Source organism: Caloenas nicobarica, chromosome 3, assembly GCF_036013445.1.
Source record: "Caloenas nicobarica isolate bCalNic1 chromosome 3, bCalNic1.hap1, whole genome shotgun sequence".
NCBI classification, from domain to species: Eukaryota; Metazoa; Chordata; class Aves; order Columbiformes; family Columbidae; genus Caloenas; species Caloenas nicobarica.
The window spans coordinates 120,597,803-120,611,764 of record NC_088247.1 but is presented as its reverse complement, the minus strand read 5'-3'; the positions used below and the strand labels follow the sequence as shown (position 1 = coordinate 120,611,764).

At 41.2% G+C, this 13,962-nt stretch overlaps 1 protein-coding gene across 2 annotated transcripts; it reads left to right on the top strand.

The window, feature by feature from the left end:
* The first annotated feature begins 1,896 nt into the window (after positions 1-1,896).
* Positions 1,897-12,911, top strand: CFAP36 (cilia and flagella associated protein 36). Of its 2 annotated transcripts, XM_065631906.1 has the most exons (11): positions 1,897-2,077; positions 6,077-6,141; positions 7,020-7,121; positions 7,728-7,842; positions 8,494-8,581; positions 8,928-8,979; positions 9,980-10,106; positions 10,447-10,616; positions 11,048-11,203; positions 12,355-12,437; positions 12,630-12,911. In XM_065631906.1, exons 1-11 carry the CDS (start codon positions 1,960-1,962, stop codon positions 12,646-12,648), a joined length of 1,095 nt encoding a protein of 364 aa, XP_065487978.1. In that variant the 5' UTR covers positions 1,897-1,959; the 3' UTR covers positions 12,649-12,911. The 2 variants fall into 2 exon arrangements, with proteins under 2 accessions (XP_065487978.1, XP_065487979.1); XM_065631907.1 differs by having other exon boundaries at positions 12,355-12,911.
* The last annotated feature ends 1,051 nt before the right edge of the window (positions 12,912-13,962 follow it).

Below are 13,962 nucleotides of genomic sequence, written 5' to 3'. Positions count from 1 at the left end.
AAAGGAAGAAATTAAAGGTGATGTAAACACAAGCTTTGCTTTGCCAATAGCTAAAAGCTTATTCTACTTCACTGTTTGCCTCTTTTTCATTTTATTTTTCAAATTCATTAGTTTTGACTGTCAGCAATAAACTAAAAATTAGGTGCATGGATATACTTATAACTTTTTCAAATACTAAACCTCACACAGATAACACTCGGGCTGCCTATCCTATAAATTTCCTTAGGACCTGACACCTACTGGAAGTGAAAAGAATTGGGTAGTGACATAAAGAATTCAGCGGTATCCAGAGACTGGAAGGCCTGACAAAATTTGCTTGGCAGTATATATATAAGGCAATGAACCAAGAGTACGTCAAAATGTCTGATATCGTATAATAACTCGTACAGAGAAGGCGGAAAATTAAGCAGTAATAGCTCTATTGTGAGTCAGACAGGAGAGCATTTCCTGCTCCATCTTGTGTTAGTAACAACTAAAACACTAACTTGAGTGTTCCCCCTAACATCTAAGAACAGAACATAATAACACTGGGCAGTTTCATATGAGGTGACAAAACGGCTTTGATTATAGCGGACAGAATTCCCTCACATTCATTACTCTAGCAATTTTTCTTGTAACTGTGATGAAATGCTTGAAATGTCACGCAACAAAGTGAAAAATAAGAGTACCCATGCTGAAAGAATAAGCAGATTTTTCTAGCAGGAAAAGCCAGACAGTTTTGCCATGTCATATAATACAGCTATGTGCACCGATTCAAAGGCGTGTGATGCAAAGAACAGAATTGGGTTTGCATTATGACCTCTTTGTCACAATCTCAGTATCTGTAGCGATCAGAGAAATTATGAGGCTCTCAAGATTTCAAATTAATTCTAAGCTAAGTGAGGTGCACATCGTGAGCTCTCTGGTATGATGTATAAAACATCCTGCGCCTTGAAGTACACGCTGCTTTTTTTGAGAAGTTGTATCTGAATGTTTGCTGCTGTTTAGTTTCCAAGCATATGTTGGCCACGGGTTTTTACCTACTTAATTCAAAGGAGGAGAAACATAAAACTCAGCACCGAATCTTTATGCAGGTAAAACTCATTAATGTCTGCAAGTTTTTCTTGAGCAAGAACAATAGAGCCTGATGTAACTAACTGGGATGACCACGGTACTTGTTCCTCGCTTGCATAAAAAAACCTCCAACGAGGATAGAGTTAGAAAAGGATAAATACCCTTAGGAGAGTTTTGGTGGTTGGGTTTTATTTTGATGAGCGGTTTAACATTTTAAGTTCAGGTACCTGGAACTGGAGCAGTAGGATGAGGACCATGAGTTAGTGTTTGCTCTGCAGTGCCACAGCTCTCTGCATGATAAGATACGGGTTAATGAGATTTTTCCATCATCCAGGATCATCCTCCACATCTTTGTTGTTATAGAAACCGAATGTATAAGCCCAACCTTTACTATACTGTAAAACTGTGAATGACAGAAGGATTATAACATAACTGGTTGATCTCTGGAGGACACAGGGCCCTCTGGGATGAGGTTCCTCGAGGCCTTGTCCCATCACATCCCCATTTTCCCCAGCGCCAGGGAAGCCGCAGCGTGGCTGGGGAACCCTTCCCGTGCACTGTGAGACGGGTACCGAGCATTGCGATGAGTTACTGTTTCGTTACACTCTCAGTACTGTTGAGCACGCGTGTATCAGGCCGGGGGGATGCTGGGCAACCGCTCCCCCAACATCCTCCCCCTGGAGCGGCGTTCAGCGATCACCGCCCACCCCGGCTTCAGTCCCACGCTCTCCCGCGCCCGCGTATTCCCGCGGACAGCCCGCACCTCCCCACGGGCCGGGCCGGGCCGGGCCGGTCCCTCCGCTCCCCGTGTGCCGTGCGTGCCCCGCCCCGTGACGCCGGTTGCCGCAGCGACGGGCGCGCCGTTCCGTTCCGTTCCGTCCCGTTCCTCCCGCGGCGGCCCCGGCCATGGCGGCGGAGGAGGAGGAGGGAGACGTGGAGTGGGTGGTGGACACGATCGCCGGGTTCCTGCAGGGGCCCGCCTGGTCCATCCCCATCCTGGAGTTCATGGAGCAGAAGTGCGAGGGTGAGCGGCGGGGCTGCGCAGCGGCTCAGGCCGCCGGGCCGGGGGGACGCGATGGGGCGAGGGGACGCGGGCACCGGGCGGGGCGCTCCCTGCCCGCACCAGCCGCGGTTCCGTGCGGGGCGCTCCCTGCCCGCACCAGCCGCGGTTCCGTGCGGGCAGCGCTGCCCGGGGCCCCGCGGGGTGCCCGGGGATCCCCACCGAGCGCTCGGCAGGCTCTGCCCGGCCATAGGCTGCGCTTTGGCTCCGTGTTTAGGGACAGGCTGCCTCGCCCTTGGAAAGTCCGGCTCTCCTGAGCAAGCGATTTTTCAAGATGTGGCAATTAGCATTCATTAGATCGTACAGGGGATTATGGCATGAGCTTACAGTATGACACCCAAGCGAGTTCTTCGTACCGCTGCGCGTAACACCCTGACGTGGCTGGAGAGCAGGTGGAGGCCTTTAGTACTTTTCCACAGCTAGATGTTTCTCTTTAGGAAACTGGACGGTACCATTAAAATTGCTGCCTGGCCAGCAGGACAGAAGAGTAGAAGGCCCAAAGTTCAGTTCCTGCAATTTTGTGAACATTGGCAGTTAATAGATGAGAAACCGTAAATTAGTACCTCTCAAAAAATTATAGCCTGCACTAAAGAGGCAACAGTTATCAGTTATGTTTGTAGGCGGCCCTGTGCATGAGTTCAGCTCAGCAGCTTTTCTTCCTCAAGAGCGAGCTGAGTGAATCATGGAATAATTTGGGGAGCAGCCTGAGTAAACTGGAAGAATAGGCAGTGAGGGGGAGAACTGGGATGCACCTGTAGCTCTGTGTAAAGGTGCCCGAGGAAACCTGCATAGGTGTACATATGTAGTGAGGAAAAGAGAAAATAGACTTTCTTCAGCAGAGATGTAGCTAAAGTAGTTCTGCTACTTAAAGAGCAGATCTTCTGCTGTTGAAGAACACCTGGATCCTTATGGTAGCAAAATGATTATACTTTGGGCAAGTCTGAAGGCATTACCTAACTCCTTTAGAAAAAAAAAAAAGGAAGCTTTCTTTTGTGATTATTGAAAAAAGCATTTGGCCTGCGATCCTACCCAGCCTGCAGACATTCGCATATCAGAAGTATTAAAGCACGTTGCTATAGACTTTAGGATGACTTTCTGTGGCTACTATGAATGAAATGTGTCCTTTAGTATCACTTGACAGGATGTAGGATCCATTAATAACTTTAAAATACTGAAGTCATGGCTTCCAAATACATTTTATTTCTAGAGACTTACTAATATCAAACTCAAAGCAGAATGGTTCTTACTATTTATGAGTTTACCCACTTGCGCTTACTCCTTCCTCCCCTCTGTCCTGCTGCGGGAGGGGAATGTTTTATATCATGTTCAGTGAAGCAGACACACGTCTGATTCACATCACAGCTTCTAAACAAGTTGTGTCTCTGCTATCCCAAATAGTTTCCGCCCTTCCCAAGCTTCCCGTGAGGCAGGATCATTGTGAGGACGTGCACCGTGCTCTGGCGTACTGGGAAATGAGAGAGGTAAAGCTGCCAGACTTTTTGCAGCTACAGAGAAATCTAGGCTGGAAGTTTTGCCCAAACTTGAGGCTGGTCAAGCATTTTTATTGTTATGCAAAGGGTCTGGGTTTAGGGCTCGGGGGAATTGCTTATCCCTCTCTGGAGCAGTGAGCTCTCTTTAGAAGGTTGAGGGGTATTTACTGGCAGTAAGAAGATTTATAAAACCTCCGTACATTTCCATGGAGGGTGAGACTGGCTTATGTAATGGGCACTTCTACAGAAGTTAGAGGAAGAAAGTAGAGAAATCACTTGCAGTAAATGATCTTCCAAGGCTCATTTGTGCTACAGAGTGCTCTTGGACAACTCTCAGAAGCTATTGAGAAAAAAGAAAAGGCTAAAGAAGTGTAAATGCAATGCCAGGGTTGCTGAGAAGCACAGTTAAAGAAATGTGAAGTTTTAGTTGCAGGTATCTGTGCTGTTTGCTTTTCCTTTCCATAAATACACTGTGCTGATTCTGTTTTTTTTTTTTTTTTTTTTTTACTGAGGTATTTTGTCAGAACAGAATTCTTATTGTTCTCAGAACTTCAGTCTTTGGGCTGAACAAGCAAATAAGCAACATTTTGATTAACAATGCTTTGGCAATTGCTATGTAAGAAATACCCATGTATGTGCAAGTGTATGTAAGAACTGGAGTTAGGGCAAGTCCTTGCACTTCAACTTAAAAATGATCCTAATGGTTTTCTATCTATTGATAATTGTTTGCTGCTTCTCCCGCTTTCTGGGGACTTGATTAATTTCTTGTGGCTTGATTAATTTCCCTTAATGTGGCTGTGAAACTGAAGTTAAATCCCTGGGTATGTATTTAAGAAGAGAAGGATTTTCAGTGTTACTCAGATGTTCCAAGGTATTAATTAAAACATCATTTGGACTTAGATGAGTTTGACAATAGTTGTAAATCACTATGTGATTTAGGAGCCCTGGCTCAAGAAAATCCAAGGTCTGGGTTCAGAGTGCTCATTAATGCCACTGAACTGGAGGGGCCGCTGACCGCAGCTTGTTTGCTTGGCACTTCACTTCATCCTCTTTTTGCTCGGAGCCCGAGAACAGAGAGCAGCTTGTGCAGGCTTTCCACTCGGCTTTCCACGCTGTCCTGCAGCTCTGGGAGGACGAGAAGGACTTGGAAGCATCCCCTTGGCATTTGAATTCATTGCTAGATATTTTTAAAGCCTTTTTTTTTTTTTCCAAAATCCCTTCATTTAAAAAAAAATCTCTCGTGCAAAAATGAATCAAAAGCAAATGTTGGTTTTCCAGATTATGTCATTTGAAAATCAAGTTTCCCTTGCTCATTTAGAGGTCCTGAACTGTTTAGTTAGATTTCTGTCATTGCATCGCCGTAGGTCGTTAGGAAGTGATGCAAGTACTTTCTGGTTTAGGAGCAGCCTCCTTGCATCACACCTTGTCAAGGTGCAGAGTTATTGCCTCAGGGCTGTCACAGCTGGGAAAGGTGCTTCCCAAAAGGCACTCCAAATCTGCCTGGAAATTAGACTAATTCTATGCACATCAGTACTATCTTCTATCAGACATGTCATATATATATATGTATATACACGAAGAATAAATCACTCACTGGCTTCAAAGCAAGCACATGGGAAATGACTTGTCCAACATGTAGTGGCTAATCTTGAAGGGGATTGAGGAAGGCTGATTTCTAAGCCTCTGCTTTAATTGCAAGGTTTTACATTACCTCTCTTCGTTGTCGACATGATAAAAATGTAAATTAAAAAAAACCCCAAGCCCTAGTTTTCAGATTCTCTTATTTTCTGCTTCTTCCATCCATTCTGCAGTATAGAGATCATTAGCTTGATATTTCCAGTCGAGTTCTTAGCACAAACTTATATGAGTACGATTAACATGGCCTATACTATATAGATGCTCATTTTGTCTAAATCAGGGTAGATGTAATTAAAAAATAATTTACGTGCAGCAGATTTTGTCTGGAGGGTTATCTGGTTTTATGCAGAGAGGGTCTTATTTTCCTGCATCACCTTGGCTTCTCACTAAATGAATGGCATTTAAAAAAATTTGGTTTAAGTCATTAATACATCCTTCAAGTGAATACATGGAGAGAGAGAAATTTCCTGCTTTTCTCTGTCATCTGCCATCTTAGAACAACCTTACACAAGTTCACATGGTAGTTCTTATATTAAATCTTACTTTTCAGTGTACATATCTGCTGAATCCTTAACTTGCCTGGAAATCAGCTTCTATGATGAAGATAGGTTTTCCCAGTATTAAATTATGAAATGTAATTACATTAAATGACCAGAAGTACATGCTTAGCCTGAATGTGTGGAAAAATATTTTATTAGCAGTAATGACCTATATTTTCATATGATTAAATATATTACCTTGTAAAGGTTAATCTTTCTCTTTAAGGCATAAGTTGGTTTGTGCTTTGTACACTAACTCCAAAATGTGTCTGTGTTGTTTGTTTGTTCCTCCCCAGTTTTTGATGATGAAGAAGAAAGCAAATTGTCTTACACAGAAATTTACCAGGAGTACCAAGCTCTGGTGAGCATTATTCACTATTTGTGGTAGATTCCTAAGAAATAGAATATAAAATGTTAAAGTATTATTTAGATGAACTTCTAATTGTGTCGTCTCTGTTAATTAGAATTTTCTAATAGTGCCTGATATAAGCGTTATCTAGAAATCCTTTGAGTCATGGTTGTCGTATGCATTTCTATGCTTACACACCAGATACGTAGAAAAGAAACTTTAACATACAGTCATATCTCCTATGCTGTGGTACATATTTTTCATTAAAATGAATATATCTGCTAGCTAAAACACTGTGCTTATAAGCTTGATTATCTTCATTTTTTTGCCAAAATGATGAACAGCGCAATGTCTGAGAACATGTATAACTTGTATTTCATTCACTAATGAGCCTGGTGTTTTGAATTAACTTTCAGTTATCAGAAAAAAACAACAGGACATTTTTGGAGCGTGGTTAAAATACCTATAAACCAATGCATGCAGATTTCAAAAATAATTTTTTGTAACAAGGCTTGGTAATAGTTGATGTTAAAAAGCATCAATTGAATAAATACAGACCAACATCCATTTGTGCTGTGACCTTGGAGGGTTTCAGGCACAGAGACTGGCAAAAAGCCTTTTACATACAGGGCAAAAAATGATGAGGAATACTAGTCAGGAGTCTGGGAAAAAGGTAGAAAAGTGAGCTGCTTGGAAACTGGAGAAGCTAAACTAAGTAGTAGTCAAATTTAGCAATAAAAATGCTTATTTTGAACAGTTTATGAAAGTAAATAAATCCTGACATATCAGAAAAATACACTGTCAGCAGAAAAGAATACACAATTATGAAAAAAATAATATGATTCTTAGGGAAAAACCTGTTAGAAAGTAAGGTTTATACTTTGTTACAGGTTGAGAGATTATTAGAAGACTATCTTAAAGAAGTTGGAATTAATGAAGAGAAGTTTCAAGAAGCTTTTTCATCTCCTCTTGCAAAGACACACACTTCACAGGTAATTTAAATTTTGTTTAGGAATATAGAGATTTAATTTTAAGCTTTATATTTTCATGAATGTAGCGGGGTGGAGATGAAACTTCAAAAAGTTTTCTTGTTAAAATTGTAATTTTCTGAAGCATATTGTGTTTGTTTGTATTATGAACTTTGAGCAGAAAAATGAGCATCTTGAAAATAATACCAGGTATTTTTGTGGTGTCGGACACCTTTTGAGATCCATTTTCTATGCTTCTTATTTTCTAAACCAAACCTCTAAGCTTAGGGTGTTTCTGCCATGTTTAGCTGCGTATTTGTCAGCAGGTTCCTCACTCCAGCTTACAAATTTGGTCAGGAAGTCAAATTAATTGCAGTTGTAAACTTACCCTGGGAAACACTCCAAGTTTTGTGATAACATTATCGTGGCCATGTTGACCTAAAGACACAAACCATCAAATTCTTTTCTTGACTACTAACTCAACTTGTACGGCTGGAAAAATAGACAGGTAGGAGAATTAAATATAACTATTAAAAACATGCGCCACAGAACTTAAAATAACTTCAAGCAGACTGAGATGGTTATGATTTCTCCGAGGTTTTTAACTTTGTGCATATCTTCCCTCCACAGGCCATTTTGCAAACTGTGTTGGCAGCAGAGGATTTTAGACTATTTAAAACAATGATGGTACAGAAAAATATTGAAATGCAATTGCAAGCTATCAGGATCATTAAGGAAAGAAATGGTAAGAAGTGGTAAATGTGGGGTTTTGCTTCTCTTCACCTTTTTAGTGTTCTTTTGATGGCTATGTAACCTGTTTGTAAGCATAGAATAGTGGTTCAGTTCAAGTTAATGGAAAGCGGTCAGTTGATTTCGCTGGACGAGGATTTCAATACCAGTCCTTGGCTTGTATTCTCAGTGACAGCTGAGTGGTGTTTCTGAAATTATTTTCATCTGCACTCCTTCCTTCCATGTCTTTAGTTTTACCATTGTGGTTTTTTCTTCTTACTGCATACATATATATATTTTTTTTAAGAGAATATTCTTTAAATTTCAAGTATCATGTAAGAGCTACATTTGAAAATGGCTCAGTTAGCCGTGGCTAAAGGAAATGCCAGGTAGTGGTCAACGCACAGTATGGCGTATGCTTCACCCTTAGAGGTCAAAACTTTCAGAAACCTTTGCTTTTTCGCTGCGAGCAACTTGGTGCCCAAGGTCTGGAATCTTTTTGGAAACGGTTACAGAGAGGAAGAATTATGTGTTTTGTGTGGTGGGCTGTTTTTGGTTGGTTGGTTTTGTTTTTTAATTTCTCCTCCCTGCCTGAAGAAGGATACCAAATGGAGTACAAAATAATTTTCTTTATGTTGCTGTGTTGTTGTTTTGGGTTTTTTTATAGGTGTGTTACCTGATTGTTTGACCGAGGGTTCTGATGTATTCAGTGAAATTGAACAGGAAGAAATGAAAATACTGAGGGAGGTTCTCAGGTAAAAAATGAATCAGTCCTACTTCATACATTATTTTAGAATTAAAAAAAGTATGTAGGGCCTAACTCTTCCAGCCTTTTCCAGGAAACTGCCATCATCTCACAGATGACACGAATGTTCTTGTCAAAATCCTGCTGAAGATGGTGGGATCTGTATGTTTGTCGTAGTTATTTATTTCTATTAAGTGCATTTTCACTTAAGTTATGGAATTATTTTGGACACTAACAAATTCACATTATCCCGTAATTGTTTTGATAGTCCTCAAATGTTTAAGCAGTGCTAAATTTACCTAAAAGACACTGATACTAAAGTTGTCTTGAGTATTTACTCATATTTTGCATTCCAGGAAATCGAAGGAAGAATACGAAATAGAGCAAGACAGGAAAAGGACTGAAGAAGTGAGTATCTCACCTTTCCAGCTGAGTTGCGCTGGTGATTCAGAAATACTCCAATATTCCTGTCCCGGGTGCCAACTGTATCGCTTTAAGGCAGTGGGTACCACCCAAAGCAAATAAAAGGTCTGTCAGGAAGGGCCGACTGACGCTTCTTTTTGAAAGGTTGCTCCTTTGTGTACATTTTTCTTGGTGGTACCATTGACACTGGTGCTGTACATGATCCCATCAACCATCAGTCATTGGAATCAGCACGTTCCCTCTTCTGTATCTGAATTCTGAAAGCCCGGCAACGGATGTCAACCCTGCAGACCCAGAGAACATCTGAATTACTAATATTGTCATGATCAAAGAGACTTCAAAGTGTAAGCTTCTCAAAGATTACAGCATTCATAATCCTTCAGGAATCTTAAGGATCACTTCATAGCCGGTGTAGTTATTCGTGAAGTCTGCACAATACCGCCAGAACCTAATCAGCAGGAGCAGAAATCCTCTCCGCGTTAGAGCATCACTTGGTCTCCAGCAGAGTAAACCGTGTAGAAAGGCAACTGAGTGTAAGCGGGGATGGGCTAAATTGCAAATCGTTCAGCAACTGAGAAAAATAAATTGAAATCAACTACAGTGGAAATGTGGCATTAAACCTCCCCTTCCCTGGAAAGAGATAGAAAAATTGCTGGGACTGTAGGCTGAATACTGACTTTTAAACGAGAAAGCACTGCTGCTTCAGCCCCAACTCACAAAGGAAACTCCCTGGAGACCAAAATGTAGCTACTACAAGAGGTCGACACTTTTATTTCCATTCCCGCTCCTGAATTCAAACCCAGAATAGGTACAGATGGTCCAATAGCTGCGCTACCGAGTGCAAGTCCTGGGCAGTTGGGATATTCCACCAAATTCAACCTCTTTCCCAGTGCCTGCCGCTGTGGAAGAGCGGTGACGGTTGAACGCTGAAGTACAGCACCAGGAAATTAACTCTTGGTTTTGTTTGTTTCCTCTTTAACTTAAGGCACACGGTAAAGTTAAATCAGCAGACGTTACCTGCAGTTCTCCAGGAGACTCGAGAGCAGCTGTGAAAGCAAAGGGGTCCACTGAGGGAGCTGATCCTTCTGAAGAAACTCCAAAAATGCCTTCAGGTAATTTTCTGGGAAAGCGCAATGCTGAGCGTGAAATACGAGACTATTTTCAGACTATTGAAGAGTCCACTTAAGATTGATTCAACAGGAGTTGTCAGACCACCAAGCTGAATCTTGTTCTCTTTGGTTCAGATTTTTGTTACTCATTTTAATTTCTTGCTGACCCATTCAGGAAAGCAGGAAAATTCTTAGGTGACAAGAAGCAAACTATATGCGTGCATGTATGGGTGCATATATGTGCGCGCACACACATACAGAGAGGTATGTACATACTTTTTTTTTTTTTAGTTGGTATATTTCTGTTCTTTCCAATTGTTTTCTACATATAATTGCTCTTTAGAAGGATCGCAGAAATCTGGGAGGGAAGACTTAAAACCAGTCCGTGCGTTGCACAAAGGCACCACCAGCTCACCCCGGCCGGCCTGCGCCCGGGGCACAGAGGATGCCAAGAAAACGGCAGCTGGAAAAGGTTCAGCAAACACAGCACCAAAACCGGGGCTGAGGGGACCTGTAAGTTGAAAACGAACAAGAAAAAAACCCCAAACCTAGAGCTAGAATGCAAAAAGAGCGGATTACATTTTAAATATATATTTAAGACAGTGTTACATTTAAATGTGTATTTTCATTTATTGTAATCAGGTGGGGTTGGTTTTTTTTGGTTTGGTTTTGGTTTGGTTTTTTTCAACCAGCGTGCAAACACTGTTTTATGGTATTCACCAGTTTAATTTGCATGAATTTCAGCTCATCATCCTAGTTTTAGAATCAAATTCAGCCTTTGTCCCTTGATAATAGACAGCAGACAACGCTAGCTTGAAACTTGAACTTGGACTTTTTTCGGCTAGTCATTTTGGAGACAAATATGATGCAAATGCTTTTATCTCACAAATACACAACGTGCATACAAAAAATTAATTTCAAAATGTATTTTAAAAAAAATGCAGAATTTCTCAGAACTTGAAGAACAGGAGCTGAAGCAGCGAGAGGACTATCTAAAGAAAAAACGAGATTTGCTGCTGGCTACAAAGAAGGAGTCAAGAAATAACGTCCTGGCACCACCAACCACGGAGCAGAAGAAGGAGGAATCGTCTCCTAAAGAGGTGAAAGATTCACACGTTTGAATCATCCTGACCACTTTATAAAAAACACAGATGATTTCCATGAAGATGTCAATGTCGTTGCTGAATATTGTAGCAGGATTAAAAAAAACAAGTGGGATAAGCAGAGAGGGAGTATTTTCAAGTTACTGTTTCTGCAGAAGCCTCTAGGGTAGAGCTTTACTAAGTTCACATTATTTTGCTTCAGTATCACCAAATCCTCATGATTAAGTTAATGGATGGCTAAAATACTGGTTTTCTCCTAATCTCTGACTGATAGTTTAGGCTCCCTTAAGTCCCTGGGATTTTTTTTTTCCAGCTGAAATAGGGAAAACATTTTACTTTTGCAGTCTTTCTTTAATAGATGTAACAAATTTGCTTGGTTCTTTTGTTCTCTTGAGAGTTTTGTGCCTCTTTGAAATGAAGAAATACTTGATTTCTATCCATCACCACTGGAACAGAAGTAACAAAAAGTAAATCCTATCAGGAAAAGAAAGTACAGCCATAAAAAGCCCCAGAATGCTATGACAGGATAAAACTCAACCAATGGAGAGGCCTTTAGCAGGAAAAAAAAAAAAAGCCCAAACTTCTTTTGTTAATTATTGTTATGGTTAATATGACAATGCATTTGCCACAGATAGGTCTGATCTACATTTACATGAAAAGAAACACTTGAAAACTCTTGGCAAAAATGAAGAAACTAGTATAAGACTTTAAAACCCACAAAAACCAATGTGATAAGGTTTAAAAAATTTAAAAAAAAAATCGCTTCTTTACAGAGCATCTACTTAAACCCAAACATCTTCTATTGCCTCAGGTGTTTCTCAGAGTTGCTGAGCATTTTTTTTACACTCAGAACTTGCCTAAAATACTGTTGATTGGGGTACTTCAGAACAATTAAGCAGCACCAGTTGAATTTGAGGCTCGTCCCCACAAAAAGATCAGTCCAGTGCAGTGGCAAAAAGGCAGATGGATCCACATCCTGGGATCCACTGCTCAAGAAATGCAATAATGCATTTTTCTCTTTTTTTAAAGCACTCTGGAGAGCGTGAGGGTTCGAAGGGCTCACGAGTTCGTTAGCAGTTTGCGTTACAAATCAGGGTACGTCCCAGGAAGCCTTGCACTTCATTACAATTTTTTCATTTTGTTTTTAGGAAATGTCAGAAGAGAAGCAAAAATTATTACAGAAGAGGAAAATGCTTGCAGAAAAACTAAAAGAAGAAGTTATCAATAAGCGGTAATTTTAAGAAGCTTATTGCAGACTCCAAGAACATAATGATGCTTTTAGAATAAAACACAGAATCAATAACCGAATGGATTTGTTTTCCAATGTTACACTTAGTTTTATAGAACTTTCAGACAGGCAACTCAGTACTTTCTATATATTTAAAATTACACTGAAATACACTAAAACCACTTATTTTTCCAGAATGCTGGCAACTCATTGACTGTCACTGGAACATGTTCCCCAGTGAGGCCATTGAACCATCACCTCAGCACACACATTTTCCAGGCTACTGGTATTATATAGAACAAACACAGATGCCGAGATCTGTTAAAATAATTCCTATGGGAACAGCTCTGAATGAGTTAGAAATTTTAACTTTTTTATTTTTAAAATTAGAAAACTTTGTTCCTTTTATTAGAATGTTCTAAACAAATTACCGTTTTTCAGCTGTGCAATGTAATAAAAGTCTGATTTCACAAGGAAGTGCAACTATGACCATCTTATTTTTGGGAAACAGAAAATGCAGCTTGGAGTAGAGACATTTACATCTTAACTCTGGATTACAGCTTTACATACTTTTGGGGGAGTTTAATAGTCCTTAAGTCCAATTGTGCTACAAATGCAACTTTAAGTAAAAATAATCACCTTAGTTGCAAAGGTGCAGGGATGTCACGAGCAATTCCCTTTCCAGGCAAAAATCTTTTAAAATTACCTGTTTGGCTTTGACAGACTCAAAGCGCAGCAGAAGAGCCACTTGCTGGCCCCATGTCCTTACCTGGCTGCCAGCAGCAGGAAAAGAAACCACCCAACCACTCGAGTTTCATGGAACTTTTTATTAAAATAGCATTTATAAGTGACACATGTTGGCAGATGTTCTGCTCTTTCCCAAAAAGGGGTAATGGAAGGAGCCCGGGCCAGGAATCGGCACCTGTTTGGGGACAGACCTCTCCAGGAACCCTAAAAATTTGGTTTTAACAGGACATCTAATGCCACTTTACAGAGTCTTTTTCTAGCAACTCTAAAAATTCATGACATTCTTGTTTTTGCTGCTAAAAACCCCTCATGTTGGTCTGAACGTATTTTTTGAAGCGCCTGACAGTACTTCAGGGCAGAGCAGGACTGGTGGGGACACAGAGCAGGGACCAGCGCAGAGCGAGGACCAACTCGCTTCACTCGGCCCCTCGGGGAGCTTGTTTGGGGTCACTGCTCATCAGGACAATCTGGCTCCGCGGACCAGGTGATGCGATTTTTCAGCCTCAGGTCAGCGAAGGCACATTCCACCGCTCCAGCAGCGCGCAGATAGTGCCGGAGGAGTTCATCGCCGGTAGCGATGGAGAGAAAGGACTCATCGGGAAGAAAACCAGCTGATGGCCACACAACAATGAGCTTGACCAGCAAACGCTTCCTGGGATCCTCGGTGCTGGGAGTTGATGGGCGTTTCATCCCGCGGCAAAAAACGAGTCGTCCCCTTCTGGGCTGCCTGCGAAGGGGACACGGGTGTCCCCAAGACCACACGCAGGAGCTGCCGCTGTCG

Bases quoted from the DNA above. Each gene is read 5' to 3' on its own strand.
- CFAP36 (XM_065631906.1), top strand. From the start codon at position 1,960: ATGGCGGCGGAGGAGGAGGAGGGAGACGTGGAGTGGGTGGTGGACACG. The intron at 7,122-7,727 runs GTAATTTAAATT...TTCCCTCCACAG, and splicing joins CAAAGACACACACTTCACAG to GCCATTTTGCAAACTGTGTT. The intron at 11,204-12,354 runs GTGAAAGATTCA...TTTTGTTTTTAG, and splicing joins AGGAATCGTCTCCTAAAGAG to GAAATGTCAGAAGAGAAGCA.